Genomic DNA, 20,728 nt, shown 5'->3' on the forward strand with positions numbered 1-20,728 from the left:
ACAAAATCTATTTACAATTGTTTGCAACTTATCCATCAAAAAATTAAAAAGATTCTATACATTTCAAAACAGTATAAAAAATCTGACTAGAAGAAACTGATAAGTGTTCACAATTTTCTTGTAAAACCAGTGTGTATCTGACTTCATTGGCAGGATTGGTATGGTTTACACTGGCTGTGGCAAACCAACAGTTAACTCAGGAACAGGTCATAAATCAAACTGAGCCTGGTGAGCCACAGCACTTTGTCAGAGGTAAATTTAAATATATAACTGTCAACCTGGGAGATAAAAATGGGCATTTTTAATATTATAAACAATGCTGACAAACCCCAAACATAAACCCCTCAACTACTCTCCACCAGAGCACAAAACACCTTTAGATTTAGATTTCTTTTGCTGATAAACGTTTTTCTCCACAGCCTGCAATAATTTTAAAATATGTATGAAAATCCAGCATATCCTAACTTGGCAACACACAGGTGGCACTCCTTGATATGTTTTTCCCCTCAAAAACAAGATCTGAAATTCAATCAAAGAGCAGCAGAGAGCCAATAGGATCTCAGTGTCTGTGGCAGCAGCAGCACCAGTCTGGGTTGGCCATTGGTCGGCTGTTTCACACAGAAAGGGATGTAATTGGTTGCCAGTGCACCAAGGCTTCATTGCCTCCATGGCAACATTGCTTCCTTATTGCTTAGGGAAGGTGAAAAGGAGGGAAAGAGGGGAGGCGACTTTCACTCAGACGGTACCTCTGCATTATTCATCCTTTGTCCCCGTGTGCTGGTAGAGTGTGTGTGATTGCACTGACTGACTGATGTGTGTGTTTCCATCTTGGTTTGGGTGGCAGTGATTGGTTGAGACGTCAGGGGGTGAATAAGGTGAAGCCAGTGCAATAATTGCACCCAACTGTGCAATGCATCCAGCAACACCATGTCTATATATATAACACCTAAATGAGCTCTGAGGCCATTTAGGGAGCCATTCACTGAGATGCTGACTAACTTTAAAAAGCAGCTTTTGGTGTTTTGAGACTTACTTTCTGAATTTAAAAAATGGGACATATGCAACATTTTTTTATTTACTTGTTTGCTATTTTAAAGGGGGGGTGCAGCACACATCTGGACTGCCGACTAGATTCCGACTGGCAGGAGCGCAGTCAGCGAACGCACACCTGGGCTCATCTTTACACCATCACCAGAAACAACAAAAACAACCACCACGCGGTTTGTTTGTTGTTGTTTTGATTCCTGCAACCCCCCTTGACACCCCACAACAGTTGAGGGTGGGGAGAACTGGAGGGAGGGGAGGAAGAAAGAGACATGGGTGGAGTCAAAGCAGGAGAAAAACATCACACAAGGATTAGTGTTAGGTGGGTTAGAGGAGGGTGGGGGTCATTCAGGACTCCTCCCTCTTCATATGTGTTTTGTGCATGAACAGGGAGAAAAAAAGGGAGGGGGAGCAGCAACGCCTATTGACAGGCGTGTTGGCCGGCGAGCTGGCTGGCTGCTCCTCCGGCAGCGGATGCGGTGACGAGATGGCAACAGACACCCAGCGTAGCACGTGCTCTCAGTTGCCATCGCAACCTGCCCTTGGATACAGCATGCTGGTTGGCCGTTTCTAGCTGTTGTTGTTGTTGTGCGAGGCTGATGAAACCTCGTGGATGAGGGAGGGCGAAGCAGAGCCGCGTGGAGCCGCTTTCCTGCTCTGGGAGAAAGTGTTGCCATGCATATTAGAGGTCAGCCAGTAAACAAACAGAGGCATTAATAAATTAATCATCCTAGCCACCAGCGACCCCTGAAGAAACTTGCCATTTAGCCCTTAAATCCAAGAGAAACAAAGCAGGATGAGCCCCCTGATTCTTTACAAATACTAGGGCAAAACAAGAGGAAGCAGTTGAAAAGATTATTTCAAGAAATCAAACTGGTTTGGTTTGTCACTTGTAGTTAGCAAAACTTTTATTACACAAGAACAGCTGCACAACCAAAGAAGCTTAAAAACAACAACGAGACAATGCAATAAATGAAAAAGGTGCTATACAAATTATTTTATTATGATCTCTTTCTGCTTTAATGACAAACAAAACATCCTCGGTAAATCTGCAAGCCTAAAACGCTACAAACTCGAGGAACAGAACAAAGAGGAGACGAAGAGTGTGTGGCCTCAAGTGGTCAGATCAATACCGCATTGTGCTGAGTGTGCAGCCCGGCTGATAACATCCTGCACAAATAAACATTCTGCTCATGGCACACATTTATTCTGCACCGGACCCCCAGAGCAGACGCTGCAAGCCGCAAGGAGCCGAGGTGGCAAGATGATTGATTACAAGAGCAGGCAGTCTTTGTTTCACCGCTGGTTTTTAGGACAAAGCCCAGTAGATGGTGTGAGTATGTGTGTGCAGCTTTACGTTCATGTGAACAAGGTGTAACTGGGACAAAATGTTCTCCTGGAGACAAAAGAAAAAAAGTGGTTGATATTAAACTTCAGAGCTGGAGGCATTTGCGCATAAACAGGTGCACAAGTTGAGACAATAAAATCTGTAATTTGCAACACCTGGAAATAAACAGCATCACAGACGACTTGACGCCCATCGTTGTCAAGGCTCATCCCATCCCTTCTTAAGGTCGGCTTTGATCTCGTCCAGCTGCTGTGCCATGGACACAACAAGCATTTTCATCTGGAAACATTGGGACCAGGTAAAGGAGAAAGATGGACATTTTATGGCGTGTGCAATCTCAGGACGAACAGCAAAAGAGAGCGCGGTGAAACAAATCAAGAAAGGGAGGATGGAAGTAGTCACAGCGGGGCAACAAACGAAGAGGGAAACTGGACAGGTGGGGAAATGAAGAGAGCAGAAAGAGAAGGGAGGAGAAGAAATAATTAGACAAAGGTGCCAGAGACAAAGAGGAGGGGATGGGTGAGTAGGAGAAGGGTGGGGAAACAGGTCAGCGAGAACAGCAGACGAAAAACTCATTTAATTGTCGACAGAAAAGATGGAGTGAGCCTAATAACTACAGCAGAAAAAGCAACAAATATCAGATACAGAACAGACCAAATCTGTGCTGATGTATACACTAGTTTAAAGATTCAAGAACTTACCTATATTTTACTTAGAAAATAAATTGGGAGTTTAATTTTTTGGTCATTCAAGATATAAAGGGCAAGGAGCAGTCCAAAGTATTTCTGGATCATAGACAGGTACTGTTTAGCAGTGTCTCTTCTTTGGTACAGAGAACCACTGATGGGGCCGAGGTGACATTATCCTGGAAACTAAAATACTTTCTATTTTCCAGCCATTAGAAAGTCAGCATGAGGAATTCTTGCAAAGTCCCTGACTGCATGCAATCAGCCTTAGATGGGAAACTTTTTCATCAACTGGAAACATATGACTGTGACTGTATTTCATCAGAACTACAACTAAATCAAACTGTTAACAAAACAACACATGACAATGTCATTGGATTTTGTTGGAGTGAATTAGATTCATTTTGATTTGGACCAAATTGGAAATCATGTACCTGGGTATAAATTAGGCCCATTTTTCACTGAGAAGACATGCATTATGAACTGGCACTATAAAAATAAAGCATTCATGGTTAATTTTTCAAACTCTTGTGTAGCTTAAAAAAAGGTAACAAGTTCCCCTTTTAAGTTTCAATTTTATTCTAAAATATCTTAAATTGTACTTGAGTGAAGGACTGACGGATCATTTGGCACATTAAAAGAAGGTGAAATAAACACATTACTTACAACATAGGTATGTAAGTCAAAGCTGCACTGAAAAACCTAAACTGATCATTTTCCTGCATTAATGTTTGGCTGTCTCCCCATGATATGACACCTTAAGTGGAAATCTTACTACATAAAGCTAAAGTAAAAAAACTCTTAACGTTTTGATCATATTTGTACATTCCAAATAATGCTACACATTCTTGATGCAAGACTTATTCCAGCATATATTTTAATGCATCAACAATTAATAATAATAAAAACTAATAAATAAAACTCTTCAAATAATGCAACAGCTTTCCACCCACAGTCAGAATCACCAGCCTATATAGATAAACATGTCAACAACAGGCTCAATTGTAGATTTAATCTAAATTTTAACCTCTCATATTTAATTATGGTGTACTAAATGCACCCTTTGTTTGAATGGCAAAGATTTCATTGTGTGACATTAACTTTTCAAGGTTCAATGTTCTTGTTTTGGCAAAAAAGAAAATCTAATTAAAAGTGAGAATTGCTCATGTAAAAGACAGAAAGTTGGCATGGTGTTTAATTACAGTCTCTGTGTGCACGTAAAGACACATTAATGATCTGTTGATCCAACATATGCATTCGTCTTCAGGGCAGTGTGACCGGTTTTCAATTCACGTGCATAAAAGATAAAATCTCACTGTACAATGAGCCAACTGCCAAGTGTGGGATGTTCAAAGGGGTGAGATAAGCGCAATAATGTGCCAGACATTCATTGAGTTAAAGCAACAAAGACACTTCATCATAAAAACCTGTGTCCCTTCAGCAAAGATTCCTCAACACGCTCTCCAGCTATTGTGCTCAGAGTGCTAGAGTGTGGGAGGGCTAGCAGGTACTCCTGCACACTATCACCACCTACTGGACAATTGATGTTTCTGCTGTTTTTTAGGAGGGAATTTCTTAAACAAAGGGTGATTTGAATGAATTGAGAAAACCAACACACAATCAAAGAATGTGTGGAAGAAAATAAAATGCAAGCATGACAATAAAACATACAAGATCATTAGAGCTAAAATAAACAGACAACTTTACACAGGAGTGATTTAGAATGTTAAAATGAAGAAAATATCCAGAACTTTGTTCCTTTGAGTGAAGAAAATAACTTGGGAGGTAAAAATGAAAGTATTTTTTGGAAGGTGACACGGGTCGGCAGATGAGGTAATGTCTGATATCAGAGTCTGCCCACCATGGGGGAATGGGTTTACCGGAACAAAGCTGATGTCATCCTTATGCTGTAGTACAACCTGTGCATTTAGAAAGCTTCATCAGGAGAAGAATACGACACCACACGTAACGACTCCAGGTAAAACTGCCTTAACCTGCTGGTCAGATTTCTATTTTTCACTTCAATATCAGATAGATATTTATTTTTAATTTATCAGACAGCACAATAATTTTAAAACTAATAACAATGCAATCTAAGACAAATGTATAGATGTTAATCGTGACAACAAGCTTTAAGGGAAGACAGAGTGCTAATTTCACAATTTTTACATCCTGATAGTACTACATGAAGGAAGGCAGACAAAGAGAAGCAGAAGCAATAATTTACCTCTGTCAACTGTTGTTCAACATTGTGCCTGTACTCCAGTGTTACCAGCTGCTCTTTGGGGCCCTCTGCTGCCAACATCTGGCCTCCAGAGCCGAGCACATAGCTGAAAAACACACAGGGTATTAAGTTATCTGGATACATTACCCATTCACATCACTCACATGGCTTCAATAAAATGTAAAATTGACATACGATCAATAACAATGACGTTATTTTACAAAACTGATTTTATCGTTTAAAATTTAAACAGAGTGTTAATGTGAGGATTCTTAGTCTAGTATATTGAAAAACCATCTTAGAGAAAATATGAAACACCACGGCGTAATTTATTAGCATAAACTAGCAAGAATATGGATGAACATAATTAAAATCTGGTAATAATTAGAAAAAGTGTTTGTGTTCATCAGTCAAAATTAAAAAGCAAGATTAAGTGGTTTTAGTCTTTGGGCTCAATATGGCCTCATTTTACAATCAATTTTTACAATTTGTGCCAACACTGGTAAAGATGCAAAAATAGTTGAAGTAGCGTAATTTCCCCACTGAAAAATAAAATACAACCTTTAGTTTCAGAACATTAATTCCACGAAAATAAATCATGTTAAAAAATATATTTCAACATGACTTATTTTATAAATATATATTTTTTTTTCTATTCAGAGACCTCAAAGTTGTTTAGTTATGTTTAATTAGTAATCCACAATTTTCTGGTAGTTTTAAATTTAAATGTCTTAATGGCCCTTTATTGTTATGCAATCTTCGAAAGACAAGAGAACATGAAAATCAATTAAAACCATGTGTGTTTTTATCACACTGTAAACATCATTCAATTCCTGTGTCATTAAAGTTTCCTTCTCAACCAATAGTAGCTGGAGTGGAGAATTTGTGTTTTCCATCATTGTTAGTCGTTAGATTTGTTTATGTTTATTGTGTCTATTTGTGTTAGTAAGTAAATCTCAGTGTGATTATTAATAAATTCCATTTTTAATTACAGCAATTACAAGTTCCAACTGATTTTTTCTTTTACTCAATAATTGAAGTGTTCACGTTAGTGTTGATCCTTTCTAAATTATTATCTTGAGAAATACACAGACATAATCTTACTTCATTTATTTGTAAATAGAGAACTTTAAATAGAAAGGAAAATAAATCCCTCAGATAGTTTGAGGTTATGAGACTGACTAGTCTACAGTTTACAATAACCTAATCATGCACCAGGATTAGACCTTCACGTTTGTTTGGTTCAGTTTGAATGTGTTACATTTTTCAGGCTCTCTGGGTAGAATACCGCCATATTTCAGACAGTAACGGTGAACTAGAAATGAAAGCACCTGTCGATGCTGGCTACACTCAGATAGAAAATGAACCTATTGTGGTCCAGGTTGCTGGGCGTAGCTGTGTAGATCATGCCAAGCACCGACTGGCAGCAGCAGCAGATGAGATCCACAACCAGGCTGTTGAGTTTCAGTTCATGAAATAAAAAAATAGTAAAGTGTTAACACATTTTTGTTATCCAGTCACAACCCAACCGTAATACCATAAATAGCTTGTAATTGTAGACCATTTTATTGTATTAGCAGCTTTAAGTATTAGAATGCCAAATGTCAGAGCTTGCAACATAGCAGTCATTTTAAAAATGAGCAGATAAGTCTAATAATAGTAATACTGATAATTCTGTTCCTTTACTTAAAACTGAGTTTTAAACAAAAAACTTGGAAAATTTGTTACATTAGTTAGTGCTAAAGTATAGAGTGTAACCCTTCTTACCAAGCTGATCGTTTGTTCACTTCAAAGAGGTGACTGTCCTTTCCAATGATAACGTTGTTGGTAACCCCTGTAATGGTAACAACAAACAGATCAGCATGGTGCATCACATTATCACAAAATAGCAAACTATTAGAGTGGCATCTTATACTTTTTAATGGATGTATTATATTTTGGGGCGGGGGGTTTCAATCAGACAGCAGTTTGCTGAATTGGAGAATAAAGTAACATAGTACTTTTGCAGAGCCAAGACATAAGCCCGCCAGCGGCCAGATCAATCTATTTAAACCCTGAACTGTATTTTTTTTTAATTTACAGTTCATTTTAAAATTTTTAAAGTATAAATGCAAGCTCACTATTGAATTATGACAGATATATCTGCAGTGGGCAGGCTTTAATCCTAGAGCCAGCAAAGACTGTAAGGAAAAAGATGATGGATGGATTAATAGATGAATGAATGGATGGGATGAATGGATAGTTGGTTGATGCACAGAACCACATACCAATGGATAGACATAATGGGGGAAGGATGCACACAGGAACAGGTCATACTCACGCTTTAGTTTAATTTGCTTCTGGTCCTCTTCACTTCCATCCCAGGACATTGAATCTCCAACAGGCAGCCTGCACTTCTTACAGATGAAAACCACGGGCCCGTCATCGTCTTCCTCTGCTTCTTTATCCGCTCGGCCGAAGAGTTTTTCTTCCACTGCGCTGGAAGCGATACTAGACATATCAAACGTCTCGTTTTTTATTTTTGGAAGACGTCCAGTAGACTTTCCTTTCGTTGCCATTACTGCAAACCCCGTACGGCCGAAGTGTGTTTTGAACTTAGGCGGTTGGTTCAAATATCCGGAAGCACTCGAGATGTTCACTATTGCATACTTCCGATTTCGTCGTTCTACCTGAAAAAGTGGATGCAGTGCAAATATATTATCGTGCTATTTGGACTGATTAAACGGACAAAAATATCTAAAAAAAAACAAACAACAGAATTGCTAAAAAGAGTAAAATACAATAAGACAAAATTATTTTTGTTACTACTTTGCCTTTGGAATTTTATACTAGAAAAACTTACGGTAGACGTACAATTGTTCCAAAATAGCAGACTTTAAGTATGCTAATCTTCAAATACATATAAAGTTTGCTGATGATTACTAAAACTTTTTCACAAGGTCAAAATACCATAATACATCAAACAAGAATAACACTAAAACTAAATATTTTAGTGATTTTATTCTTGTGCAACTGTAGTCCTATTTTTACTGAGAAACACTATTTTAATCTGTCATTGGTGAGGAGAGCCGAACTCAAAGAATAAGAAGTAGGAGTGTAAAATGAGTTGCTCAATAAGAAGAACAAAACAACAGTACAGAAGCAAATATTCTTGAAATAGCTCGCAAACAATCCGACAAAATAACCAAGACAAAGCTAAAAACTGTTTAATGTCAACGGAACAAAAATCCATAGTCTGACAAAATAAAAAATAACAATCATTTGGTATTTGGGGAAAAAAACAAGCACACTGAAAATATCCACATATATAAATAAAAATTTTATATGATAATTAAATCCGTCCGCGAAACTCAGGATATTCACTTATCCCGTTTTCTGAAACGGGTCCCTGGAGTGAACTATCTTTACTTCACAACGATCTTTGGGATTTTAGTTAAACGGATTTTTATTTTATTATTTTATTTTTTTTGCATGTACACCTTTAAAAACACATACATAACTAATTGTTTATACTTACGCATAAGGTGTTTATAATTTTCCTGTAAAAAAATATTTTTATGTAAAACTTTGCAACAAAGTTTTTCTGTCTTCTCATTGGCTAAAAACCAGGAAGTTAATTCGAGGGGCGCGAAAACACACGGCTTTTGTATTGAGAATCGTTAAAGCGTCAAAACATTTCACAATTCTGTAGTTACTGTCTAGGTTTTTCATGCCTTCTCTGTGATCATGTGTGAAAAGCTAAGGAAGGTAACTCTTTGACTTTATTAAACACACATTAAGCGCCAGCCGCATTGCTGATATTGTCTTATTTTTCTGTCTCTTCCACAGGTGAACAGCTGGTTGGGGGTAGTGTTTGGGGATCAGCCAGTGCCACCGTTCGAGGTGAACACCAGGACAGTGGACATACTGTATCAGCTGGCTCAGTCCAGTGAAGCCCGCTGCAGTGATACTGCTCTCCTCATAGAAGACTACAAGCAGAAAACATCAGAGTATCAGGCTGACGGTGAGGCACATACATCAGGGAGAACAGATGACGCATAAAACATTTGGATTGGAATAGCTGAATTGATCTAAAGTGTTTAGATTTGCCGAATGGCATGTTTTGCACATGTAGAAACTAATAGAAACTGAAGTAAATACATTTTTATGGCCTAAGATTCAGGTGTGGTTTTATTTTTTAAAGCAAATCTCCAAATTGTCTCCATGTCAGTCCGCTAAACGGCACTAAAGACTACGTTTGAAGCATTTAAAGTGAATATTTTGTGCTCAGATGTCCAAATTGTTATTAAATTGGAGGGAAAATAGAAGTCTGAGTTTAGAAAATGCATGGAGTTTCAAAATAAAGAGCACATAAGAACTCTTTAGTCTGTTTTTCAAAAACTGTATTTCACTAATCCCATCTTTCTTTTTTTTCCCCCACCTAGCTGCTCACTTTGAGGATGTTCTTCTACACGGTGTCGGCCTGTCTGGGGCAAGCTTGTCAAAGCTGACTGCAGACTACCTGTCTGCTTTAGTGGACAATGCTATGGTGCTGGGAGTGAAAGACACGTCACTGAGCAGGTAATTTTCTATGGCCTTGTATTTCATTGATCAGAATGTATGGTTGTTTCATTTTTGTTTGTTTGTAGCTTCATGCCAGCAATCAACAGCCTCACCGGTGGTCTTCTGGAAGTCGAGAAGTCAAACAGAAAACTCGAAAGGGAACTAAGGGCGCTCCAAAAAAGACTCGGTTCAATTCTGGTGCTGCGGGGAAACCTACAAGAGTAAGAATAAGGCGTAAAGCGAGCTGTTAAAAGTGTGTCAGTTAAGTTTGATCAGAAGGTTGGGCTTACACATGTACACATTGGCGGTTTTCATTGTCAGGGATATCGACAAAACTACCAAATCTCAAGCAGTGGAGAGTGCGAAAGCAGAGGAGAGGCTGCTCAACATGGACTTTGTGACAGCCAAGGCTCAAGAGCTCAGTATCAGGCAGCAGAGGTCAGAGGTATGTTGCAGCGTATTCCTCTTTATAATTTGAAAGTAATTTGGGATTACTGCATAGATGCTAAGGCACTAAGTGGGATCATTTCTAGGCCATTTTGTGATTTAAACAGCAACCCACATTATCCACAGATGGGGAATCAACTTGATTCTTGACAAAATATGATTCACTTCTCCACATTTAGTCTCAGAAAAAAATTTCAGATGTGTATACGTCAAGATAAGAAGCTGATGCTCAGCTCTAGAAAGAAGCTTAATAAAAAACCCGTATTATTTTCCCCTCTAAATGACCAAACAGTTTAAATTCTGTTTACCTAGTTGCAATGTCGTCTGCCTCTAGTTTAAAACTTTAATAGATACAGTGTTTAGTTTGTTAGGAGGGCCATTGTCTTCTGTTTATTCACTTTATTCTGCTCTGCCAATCCTGCAGGCTCAGCTTGTATCCAGGAACATGGACAAGTCTATCACCCACCAGGCCATTGTGCAGCTTTCTGAGGTATTTCAGCATTTTCACCACATTCATCGCCATAGGGATAGAAGCTTTACTTTGTCTGCATTCAGGGTTTGAAACATGTCATCTTATTTTTCTCTCTGCAGGAAGTCGGCGCACTGCAAAATGAAATAATCCCCCTGAAAAAGAAGCTGGAGTCTTACATGGACCTGAGCCCGGTGCGTTCGTTTTTTACTTTTTCAGACTTCATTACTTTTCCAACCAAAGGGGCAAACACCTTTCCTGTTTCGTCCTTTGAAAAGAAAATAATCAGTTCAGTCTAATTTATTTAAGCATTAAGCTTGTGAATTTAATCTTGAAATGTGATTTTTGTTTATTCTTAACCTTCAGAGCCCATCTCTTGCACAAGTGAAGATAGAAGAAGCAAAAAGAGAACTAGTGAGTGTTTAAATATTTGGTTTTATAACATATAACATGCCATTCTTTGCTCATTTGTCATATTAATTACTTTTTCTTTCATTAATTTTTCAGGCTGCACTCGATTCCAAACTTGAGACTAAGGTGGATTTTAAATGAAGTTGCATGTTGCACAGTCCTTTCTTTAAAAATAAAGTTTTTGCACCTCAAAGAAAAGCGGTTTGAGGTATTTTGGGTCACCTAAAAGGATACTTCTTGCCTCTCTCCTCTTTTGCCTTGGAACCTGATTTAAGTAGAGGTTAAATATTTCAGAGATTTTGGACACTCATAAAAAGCTCCGACAGTATCCATATTAGTTCATATACCTTGAACATTTTTATATTTTACAACCTGTATAACTAGCTAATTTTGTCTTGTATGTTTACCAACAAAACATTGTTTGCATGCTTGTCAGTGTCTAGAAATGGGTAAAAAAAATTTTATATGATTTTATCTTTCGTATTTTATGATAAAATAATACTCTAGTTCTAATGTGTAGCTGGATGTATAGTCTGTCTCCAGCCTTTCCTGTTTGTTTCAAACATTGGCAACACTAATGAAATGTTTTGCTTTTCCTCTCTGATCACAGCAATTTAATTGAGGGGTTGGTCTTAGAGTTGTAAAAAATAGTCTTGACAGATTATACCAAAACAAGTTTTAATCTGTGTGAACAACCTCATCAAATGCAAGTTCTTTTGTTTTTGTAAATGTATTTTTGTCCAGCTTCATATTACTTCTCAGCCCTTCTGGGATCCAAATAAGTTTTCCTCTTCCATACATCTTGTTTTTTTTTCTCAAAACCTCAGTATTTTACCTTTAAGTCCATTTGCTTTAATGTAATTCCTTAAATGTCTGGTCAACAAGTCTAAAGGTAAAGAAAACCCTTTTGAGATTTACAATAAAATGGTACTGGCTTTGGAGGGATAATGTCACATGGAGTTAAAGGTAGGGCACTCTGCCTGAAGCAAAAGCAGACCGAATAGAATCAGCCTGTTCTGTCTGCATGTAAAATATCTCCTCAACGTTTCTCTGCCCTGTCGGTTTCTGTCCTCTGGAGTGGAGCAGAGCCTGGACACCTCAACGGTTTCTGTCAGCTTGACTGCTGCAGGACCTGATCTGCAGTCTGACGTGGAGACTGAGCCGTTACCATGGAGTGGGCCACAGATGCTTACTGGAGAGCAGTTTTCCCACTGGGGCCCCCCGGCTTGGATGAAAAGAACCATGTGGTTAGAGTACCAATAGTTTGTAAAAAAGAAAATGGAACATAATCTGGCGATTTTTTCAGAGGTTACATTTGTCTCCTAAATGTGTTTTACTCCTAGGTGACTGTTCATCAAATACTTTTGCAGTTCTATCTTCTATTGCTAGAGTTAACTTGACAAAGTTAAACAGAAACAGAACCATAGCTATAATTTGTGAGAAAAAGAGCACAACATATCTCATTTGTTTACATCTGTTCTAAGCAACCAGAATGTCTTCTCTCATTTAAATAAATTGCCATAAGCTATGCTTCTTTCTAAATTTTTGATTTTGATGTAGGCTCTTGTTTAGTACTTATTTTCACAAGATTGAGACAGTCATATTAAAGATATGGGGAAAAAAAGACAAATTAGAAGGATGAATTGTTGAATTTGATATTTATGCATTTGTGGTTAAAAAGTGGGACAAATAGGGGTTCTGGATGAGCTGCACAATTTGGAAATTAGTTTTCTCAATGTGGGTTATATGCTCATCTTTTGATCAGCCCACTCAGTAAACAATAAAATCCAGGGTTTTTTTCTTTCAATCCAATCAAGTAATTTATTTTGTCACATTACAATCACACAGTGCATGATATAAGTGAGATTTTATGTAACAAACACAAGGTAGTGAATGGTTGAGAAAAGGAATAAAAATGTTTTTCTAAATATTTTATGAATGCATTTCATACATTAGTCAGTTGCAGACCAGACTACTGGGTTAACTTTAACCCGTATATTATACAGTGTTGTTGTGGTCATATAGATGCACAGATAATGAGCTTAAAAGTTCAAAGAACAACTAAGAGACCCAGTAAATCGTTGAAAACCATTTTAAACTATTGCAAGAGGCAAAGCATAAAGAAATTGGAAGTTGTTGAAACTTTTGCACAGTACAAATTAGAAGCAAACATAAATATCAAACTGTGACTGTGTTTAAGTATCAGATACAATAAAAATGGTGCTTGAAATTAGCAGGGAAACGTAAAATAAGAAAGCCAAAGAGTTAGGAAGCCTAGGAAGTATGTATGTGCCTTCTGGAGGGAGAAAGAAAAAAAATCATGCGTCATACTAGCGCGAGCTGCCCGTGTTCCCTTTAAAATAGTTTTATGTGCCACTCCCACTCCATGATTCCCACTCAGCTGTTACTGTAAATCGCTCCCAGTTCCCACATGGTGTTATCCATTCACAAACCCGCGCCGGAAGACTCGATTGTTGCCATGAATCGGACTGATCTCCTCGTCCGTCACCTGTGAGCAACTTGTTGCGCAGCTGCTATTTCCCCTGTGGTCCATCGCCGCAGCCAGACAGTCGCTGCTTCTCTACGACAAAAAACACTGTAGCTGCTGATCTGCGTCTCAGCGCCTGGAGGTATTTTCTGGCTCTCAGGGAGGACAGCTGGATGACTTTCTGTGAGCGACCAACTTTCTTTATTGGACTTAAAGAGATGCAGCCGAACGCCGCGGCCTTGTGGGATTTCCCTCACCTTCCTGTTTGGGTTTTTCATTAAGTACGACAAGTCTGAATTCAACGAGCCTCATTAATATGAGAAGAGGGGCAGGGGAGGCGAGTCATGAGCTGGACGCGTCCTTTCCACGGACTCGACTGGAGCCACAGCCTCTTCTATCTGACTTTACTACTGTGGACCAGGCGCATGAACGGACTGGCTGATTTTTCAAGTAAGATGATGATGAGGATGATGATGATGATGCAATAAAAGGAGGGGAAAACTTACAACAGAAAGTATTTTCTCACAAAAAATGTCACCCGGTAGCTCTGAAGTTTTCTATTGACTATAGCTTACATGAAATGGTGTAAAACTTTCATACCAAAGAACACAAGATAAGTATTAAACATCAGGAGTCCAAAACTTTAAAATTAATTTAGCTATTCAAGGAGTGAGTGTGTAGCTCACAATAACAAATAATTTTGTCAGTAGAACCAATGTGATTCATGTATTGCAAGTCTGTAAGGGGTGCATCGCACAAAGTTCCATTCTTGGCCCACTATTGTTTTTACATTTTTTTCAATTCCCAAATAATTTATATTATTGCTAAATTTTTTAAATTCAGCAGCAAGGTTTTAAAGACAGGAAACAAACTTATTAAAAATGGCATGTTGAAAATTATTATGCCCTCTCAAAAAATATTTTTTTATTGTATTAGCAGTCAGATCCATCCTATGGCTGATCACCAACATTTTGCATATTTCTATAGGCATCTTCTTTTGGTGTTTTACTGTTAAATCAGACTTAAATGTTTTGTCAAGAAAATAATTTGATGTTACTCCTAAGTAAATACAAAAGCCCATTTCCAAACGATTATTTTTTTGTTGTAAAGGGATAAAACTATTAAAAATCATTTTGCTGTCGGTTTTGCTGGAGTCCTGAACAAATAGCTTTGATACCATTTTTTCAGACTGATAGATGGCAGTTACTTTGTTTCTTATCTATTTTTTGGATGTCTTTAGATTGGTGCATGATGCGTAGTTTTTAAGATCTTTTATCCTACTCCGTTTTAGACAGGTTCTATTGAAGTGATTTCTTGATTCTGCCCTTTTGACAGTAAACGTGCCCTGGTAAGATTAAACTCAGCTTTGCAAGACATGCTGGTAATATAATTCATGAATTATTAGGGGCCTTGATCTGCAAACCATAATCATTAAAATTATAAGACATAAAGACTTGAAATATTTTACTCTGTGTAACAAATATATATACAGGTTTCACTATCTCAAATGAGTGAAAAGTAAATTGTAGTTCAAAGAGTAATAGCTGAACTTGATGTGGCTTCCCTTGCAAAATAGATCAGAGATGTCAGTGGGACAAATCTGGTTATGTAAAGGAAATGAATGAAGGAATTATATTAATGATAATTTCCATATTTTACATTCAAGAAAATGTTGAATAATATTTGCAATCTTAGTGGACACAACAAGAGACGCATGCCAGAAATAAGAAGAGTCCAAACAGTCAGATCTACAAATAGTAAAGCATTATGTCTGATGTGCGGTTGCTAAAAATGTTCAACTTTCTTCCGTGCAACAGACTACCTTTCAAGGATCATCACCAGCCACTCTGCTCACGCTTGTGATGGGACACCACTGAGACTCCACTGTCCTCGTCACTCCACCATCTCCATCCAGTCGGCCTTCTACGGGAGTGGTGAGGTCCGGCTGTGCACGGAGGACCCCACATCTGGACCCCGCAACCACAGATGCTCAGCTTTAACCGCTCTACAGGTGCACATTCATGCATGACATGAGCCATGCATCACTTTAAAGCCCAGCTGTACTACATTTTGATAGTTTGGTCTTCACCAAATTTCAGTATGTGGTTTTCAGGTAGTGCAGAATCTTTTTATGCATCCCTGTGGACTAGATCATTAAATCAACAGTGCTGGACCTTAGTGACCATTGCCCTGGGGGATTATTTTGCAGAAGATCCTGTCTGAGTGTCAGAACCTCAGAGACTGCCAACTACCAGTCAGTCACCTGCTGTTTGGGAAGGACCCATGCCCTGGCAAAAACAAGTACCTCCATGTGAATTATAAGTGCAAACCCAGTGAGTTCTTCCCTTCTGACTTTCCTCACACACTTAGCTGAGGATGAGTTTTAACATTCTTACTTTGACCCTCACTCAGCTGAACACAAAACACAGGTGGTGTGCGAAGGAGAGACCATGATCTTGCACTGCAAGACCCCCAATGTGCTGATCATCTATGCAGCTGTCTATGGCCGAGGTCTGGGTCAGACTGACACCTGCCCCTCGCTCTCGGCAAGACCACCCCCATTTGGTGAGTCACTGTGAGCTACTAATAGAGAAACATCAATGTAGTAAAGTAAAGTGAAAACACGCAATGAGTGTTTGTGATTAGTGGCATCAGTTGGCCTCATGTAACTCTAACACAAACAGGGAAACGGAACCCTGAAACAACCACAGCTAAATGGAATGCAGCCACCATTGATTTCTTTTCTTTTCTTTTTTTTTGGTATTTATTTTGAGCACTGTTCTTTTCCCATGACGCTTATCTAAATGGCCCACGGCAGACTAGGGGATAGTGGGGGGGAGTGATTCTTTGTTCTCTATGGAAATATCAGCTCTGTCTGTTGACTAAAAGAGTTGCATATTTCCTTTTAGAACACAGAGCCCTGAGGATTTATGAGGAATGTGGGGTTTATTAAAAATGCAAAGAGATCACAAGTAGAAACAGTGCAGGTAGAAACAGGTGTATCTCATGACATCAATTGTGGCTGCATTCCTTCTGTTACTGGAGTACACCTGTGCTTTTCCTGGTATGTCGAGTCAAACTGTAGGATAGAAGACGAGCTGTTTGTATGCTGTAATGTAACACCTCACTTTCACAGATGCTTAATTTGTTTTTAAATAATCCAAGTGTCGCAATAAAAGACGTTTATAGATATTATCAAACTCTATATTTACACAAGGAATTAACTATTTGCTCGGCTGGGTTAAATACCATCAGCCATGAAAACACAGTTGTACTCTTGCTAAACTGTAGTCGAGCTCCTGCAGAAGGCAATCAATAATTCAGCTATTGCAGCCCAGGAGCAAAAATCAAATACGCATGTTCAGTTGCTCTTATGGTACATTGCAAAAGTATTCATACCCTTTAAGTTTTTCACATTGCTTAACACTGCCAGCACAAATATTAATGTATTTTATTGGAATTTTGTGATAGACCAACACAAAGAAGAATTTTGAAGTGGAAGTAAATTGAGGAGTAAAATGGTATTTGTTCTTCTTTTTACAAATTAAAAGAAAAACTGGTTTTCTTCTTTAGTTTGATACCCCTAAATAAAATGCGGAGAAATCGATTGCATTCAGAAGTCACATAATGAGTAAATGTTCTGTGTGTGTATAGTTCTTTATCAGGTCTGAGGACTCCAAAGCGCCATACACTACAATCCGTTATTCACCCATTCATATACACTGGGTGAATGTAGCTTAGCTTGTAGAATAGCTTGTAGAATGTAGCTTGTAGAAACATGTAGCTTACACTGATGGTGGTAAGCTACAGTATATTGTAGCCACAGCTGCCCTAGGGCAAACTGACAGAACCATAGCTGCCATATAATTAGCACCAGTGGGCCCTCTGACCACCATCAGCGGGCAAAGCAGGAAAAGTGTCTTGCTCAAGGACACAATGGACACAGTGGAGGTTCAAAGCCTCAACCCACCAATCGCAGGACAAACCCTACCACCTGAGCCTCTGCTTCCAGGTTGCAATAATGTGTGATGTGATAAAGTTTGCAGGATGCGAATGCTTCTGCCAGGTTCTGTCCTTGCTGTGATATTCCTCATGTTTCTCCTAATTTTTCTGCTCCTTTCAGAGTGTCTGAACTACGACGCTGTGCAGGTAGTGTCCAAATCCTGTTACAGCAAACAGAAGTGCACCATTGCTGTTGGCAACCAGACCTTCAGGGACCCCTGCTTTCCAGGAACCAGGAAGTACCTCAGTGTGCTTTATTCATGTGGTAGGACCCTCTCCTGCTTCCTCTTTCACATAATAGACAGAAGCCTTGTGATGCATTAAAATACCTGCTCGCATGATGTCATGTTATCACAACCTTGTTTATTATGCTGCAGTTCTTTCAGTGAGCATTTGTTGTTTGCTGCTTTGAGTTCTTATCTTCAGATCCCAGCTTTCAGTGACTCTGTCCTAACTCCACCCTAAAAAAGAATCATAATATAAAGAAGTGGGAAACAAGACTCCCAAGTTTTTTGTTTTTTTACTTCCTGTGATTGACAGAAATGCCAGCGAGGACATCAACTAACACCATTCATATACCATAATTTGAAACCCAATGAGTAGTTCCTAGTATAATTGTTGGCTCTATTTATAGCACAACAATGCAGCGCAGGCATTAATACAGGACTGCTGAGTATTTTAAGATTCAGTTCTCCACCCAGATTGGAATCAGAAGACTCAGGCAACTACTTCTTTGCATTTCCACCACCAGTGTCTTAAAAACATGTTCATACCCATTTGGTGCTGTAAACATACATTTTTAAGTTTTGCCACAGATCCATAGTGGGATTTATGTCTGAATCATGTTTCAACATGGATATTCAAAGTTTTACACAGTGTTTTACATGCAGTCCAAAAACGTTACTTTTTGTCTCATCTTCCCAGAGGACATTCTTAGTTGTTTGTTTCATAGCTTGTGGTGACCTGCTAAAATGAAACCTTGTGTGTTTCTTTCAACAATGGTTTTCTTCTTTCCACTCATCTACGCTGTCCCCGACAAATAGTTGCTTGGCTGCTTCTCTTATTAATGCTCTCCTTGCTCCATCTATTAGTTTGGGTGGATGCTAACACCTCTGTTTGTGGTTGTATCAAATTGCTCATATTTTTGGATTTGTTGTGATGTGGTAAAATAATCAAATATGGTATGAATGCTTTCACAAGCCATTGTATATCAACTGGTTAGCAGCAAAGAAAGACTCTTCTTTTTTTTAATAGTGCCAAAGTCTTTACTTAAAGAGGCAGACCCAAACATACTGAGCTCCACCTCACTTCTCACTACAGAAAAAGGTACCAGCATCTATTTGCTGTTGTTCTATGTTTGTAAAGTCGCTTGCTCATAGTTGTTTTGTGAACTTTACAAAAGCTCCTGCTGCAGATCTGGAGTCAAATAGGCCCAATAGTTCGGGAGCAATGATGAGCAACTCTCTCCTGACCTACGCCTTTATCAAAGGTAACTTTCTCTTTTCCAAGTTTTCTACACATTTTGATGTAAACATAGACTTTTTCAGACTGAAGTTTCTATAATTATCACCCTTTTAGTCCTTTTAAAACATACATTATTAAACATTGTCTTTATGCCATACTTTCTACATTGGGTAGTCTTTAAATGCTACCCAATGGGCAAGCTGAAAAACAAAACAAAATTAAGAAGTAAGAAAGAAATTCCACAAAACGAAGAAAAGGAGGGAGAGAAGACAAATGACAAAGGAAGTTAAAACTAAAGGACAGAGCTACACAAGGAGGGATAGAAACAGACATGTGAGGGAGGGAAGGAGAAAAGGGTTTAGAAGTATAAAAAGTACCAGGAAGAAAATAAGATCAAAGGTTCTAAATAATGACATATTTAAACATAACATAATCTGCCAGGTTCTGTCCTTGCTGTGGTATTCCTCATGTTTCTCCTAATTTTTCTGCTATTTTAAAACTATTTGCCTATCCAGTGCTTAAAGACTGAAATCAAATTTCAGCCTTTTCCAGACTGTGTATTAAACCTTCTCCTTTACATCTTTTCCCACATAGATCACCCAGAAATGGCAGCGCTGCTTTTCACCTCCAGCGTGTGTGTGGGCCTGCTCTTCACACTGCTGGCTCTATCTGTCCAAGTGACCTGCAGGAGGCGGCGGCTCAGAGATCACACACTTGGAGCCAAGTCAAATGGCCTGACTCCCAACTGTTCTAAGCAGGATGATGAGGAGGATGAAGCAGAAGATGATGAAGACGACAAAGAAGAAACTGAGAGCTCTTTGCTCTCGACTGCAGAGAGGAAGGGGATAAAAGGCTGGGAGGAAGTAACTTATGTAAGCGAGGAGGCTGAGCTGGCGGAAAGGATAGAACGCAGAGACATGATCATCCAGGAGATTTGGATGAACTCCTATCTGAACGGCAGCTCCTGCTGAATAAATCGTGTGGATATTTGTTCAGATTCCTCATGCTTCACATTTCCAAAAAACATTTTTATACCACAAGATGAAAAAAAAAATCTGACAAGCCATCTTTGCTACATAACATTCTAATAATCTGCAACAGAGGGATCAGCAAAATGTATGCTGCAAGAAGCTTGAGTGCTGTGTATGTTATTTATCAGTAAATGTTTTTTTTTTTTTACTGTTTAATAAAAATATTAAATCACAATATTTGAAAGCTCTGTTATCCATTCGTCATCTTTCAGCTGCTGTGTTGTTATGAACTAAAGGTTAGTATAGCCTGTCATCTAAAATACGGAGATCAAGCAGCTATTTATTCAAAAAGCCTAAAAACACTGCATCTTCTGAGGTAATTTTTTTTTTCAGATCTGAGCAGAATAATAATGAAATGAAACAATATGCTAAATTTAAATCTTGAGTTGCCATTTAGTTTTAATACAAGTATCCAAATTTCCAGCGTTTTCAGCATTTTCATCCTGTATTTAAAGTATACATATAAAGGCTGATGTATTTATGGCTGGAGGAAAGATAAACCAATGGATGGAGCAGCACATGGATGGGTAGGCAGTCTGAACACTCAAATTCCAGACGTGGAAAATTCAAAT

General features: G+C 38.5%; 3 protein-coding genes across 4 annotated transcripts; 2 read left to right on the top strand and 1 right to left on the bottom strand.

Moving 5' to 3' along the window:
• Positions 1-1,939: 1,939 nt before the first annotated feature.
• On the bottom strand, positions 1,940-7,896 carry mis18a (MIS18 kinetochore protein A). Its single transcript, XM_005807086.3, has 6 exons — positions 7,623-7,896; positions 7,070-7,136; positions 6,634-6,756; positions 5,306-5,408; positions 2,548-2,671; positions 1,940-2,440 (listed from the first exon to the last, which is right to left on the bottom strand). The coding sequence occupies exons 1-5, from the start codon at positions 7,858-7,860 to the stop codon at positions 2,591-2,593; spliced, it is 612 nt and encodes a 203-aa protein (XP_005807143.3). The 5' UTR covers positions 7,861-7,896; the 3' UTR covers positions 1,940-2,440; positions 2,548-2,590.
• Positions 7,897-8,931: 1,035 nt separating this feature from the next.
• On the top strand, positions 8,932-12,112 carry haus1 (HAUS augmin like complex subunit 1). Its single transcript, XM_005807055.2, has 9 exons — positions 8,932-9,049; positions 9,131-9,305; positions 9,727-9,862; positions 9,931-10,065; positions 10,166-10,289; positions 10,716-10,781; positions 10,883-10,954; positions 11,127-11,174; positions 11,268-12,112. Exons 1-9 carry the CDS (start codon positions 9,029-9,031, stop codon positions 11,310-11,312), a joined length of 822 nt encoding a protein of 273 aa, XP_005807112.1. The 5' UTR covers positions 8,932-9,028; the 3' UTR covers positions 11,313-12,112.
• A 1,064-nt stretch (positions 12,113-13,176) lies between these two features.
• On the top strand, positions 13,177-20,325 carry eva1c (eva-1 homolog C). 2 transcript variants are annotated; one of them, XM_023341769.1, is made up of 8 exons: positions 13,177-14,109; positions 15,477-15,670; positions 15,872-15,992; positions 16,072-16,224; positions 17,783-17,926; positions 18,916-18,987; positions 19,064-19,150; positions 19,720-20,325. In XM_023341769.1, exons 1-8 carry the CDS (start codon positions 14,004-14,006, stop codon positions 20,094-20,096), a joined length of 1,254 nt encoding a protein of 417 aa, XP_023197537.1. In that variant the 5' UTR covers positions 13,177-14,003; the 3' UTR covers positions 20,097-20,325. The 2 variants fall into 2 exon arrangements, with proteins under 2 accessions (XP_023197537.1, XP_023197536.1); XM_023341768.1 differs by having other exon boundaries at positions 13,181-14,109; positions 15,869-15,992.
• Positions 20,326-20,728: the final 403 nt, after the last annotated feature.

This window comes from Xiphophorus maculatus, chromosome 11 (genome assembly GCF_002775205.1).
Source record: "Xiphophorus maculatus strain JP 163 A chromosome 11, X_maculatus-5.0-male, whole genome shotgun sequence".
NCBI lineage: Eukaryota > Metazoa > Chordata > Actinopteri > Cyprinodontiformes > Poeciliidae > Xiphophorus > Xiphophorus maculatus.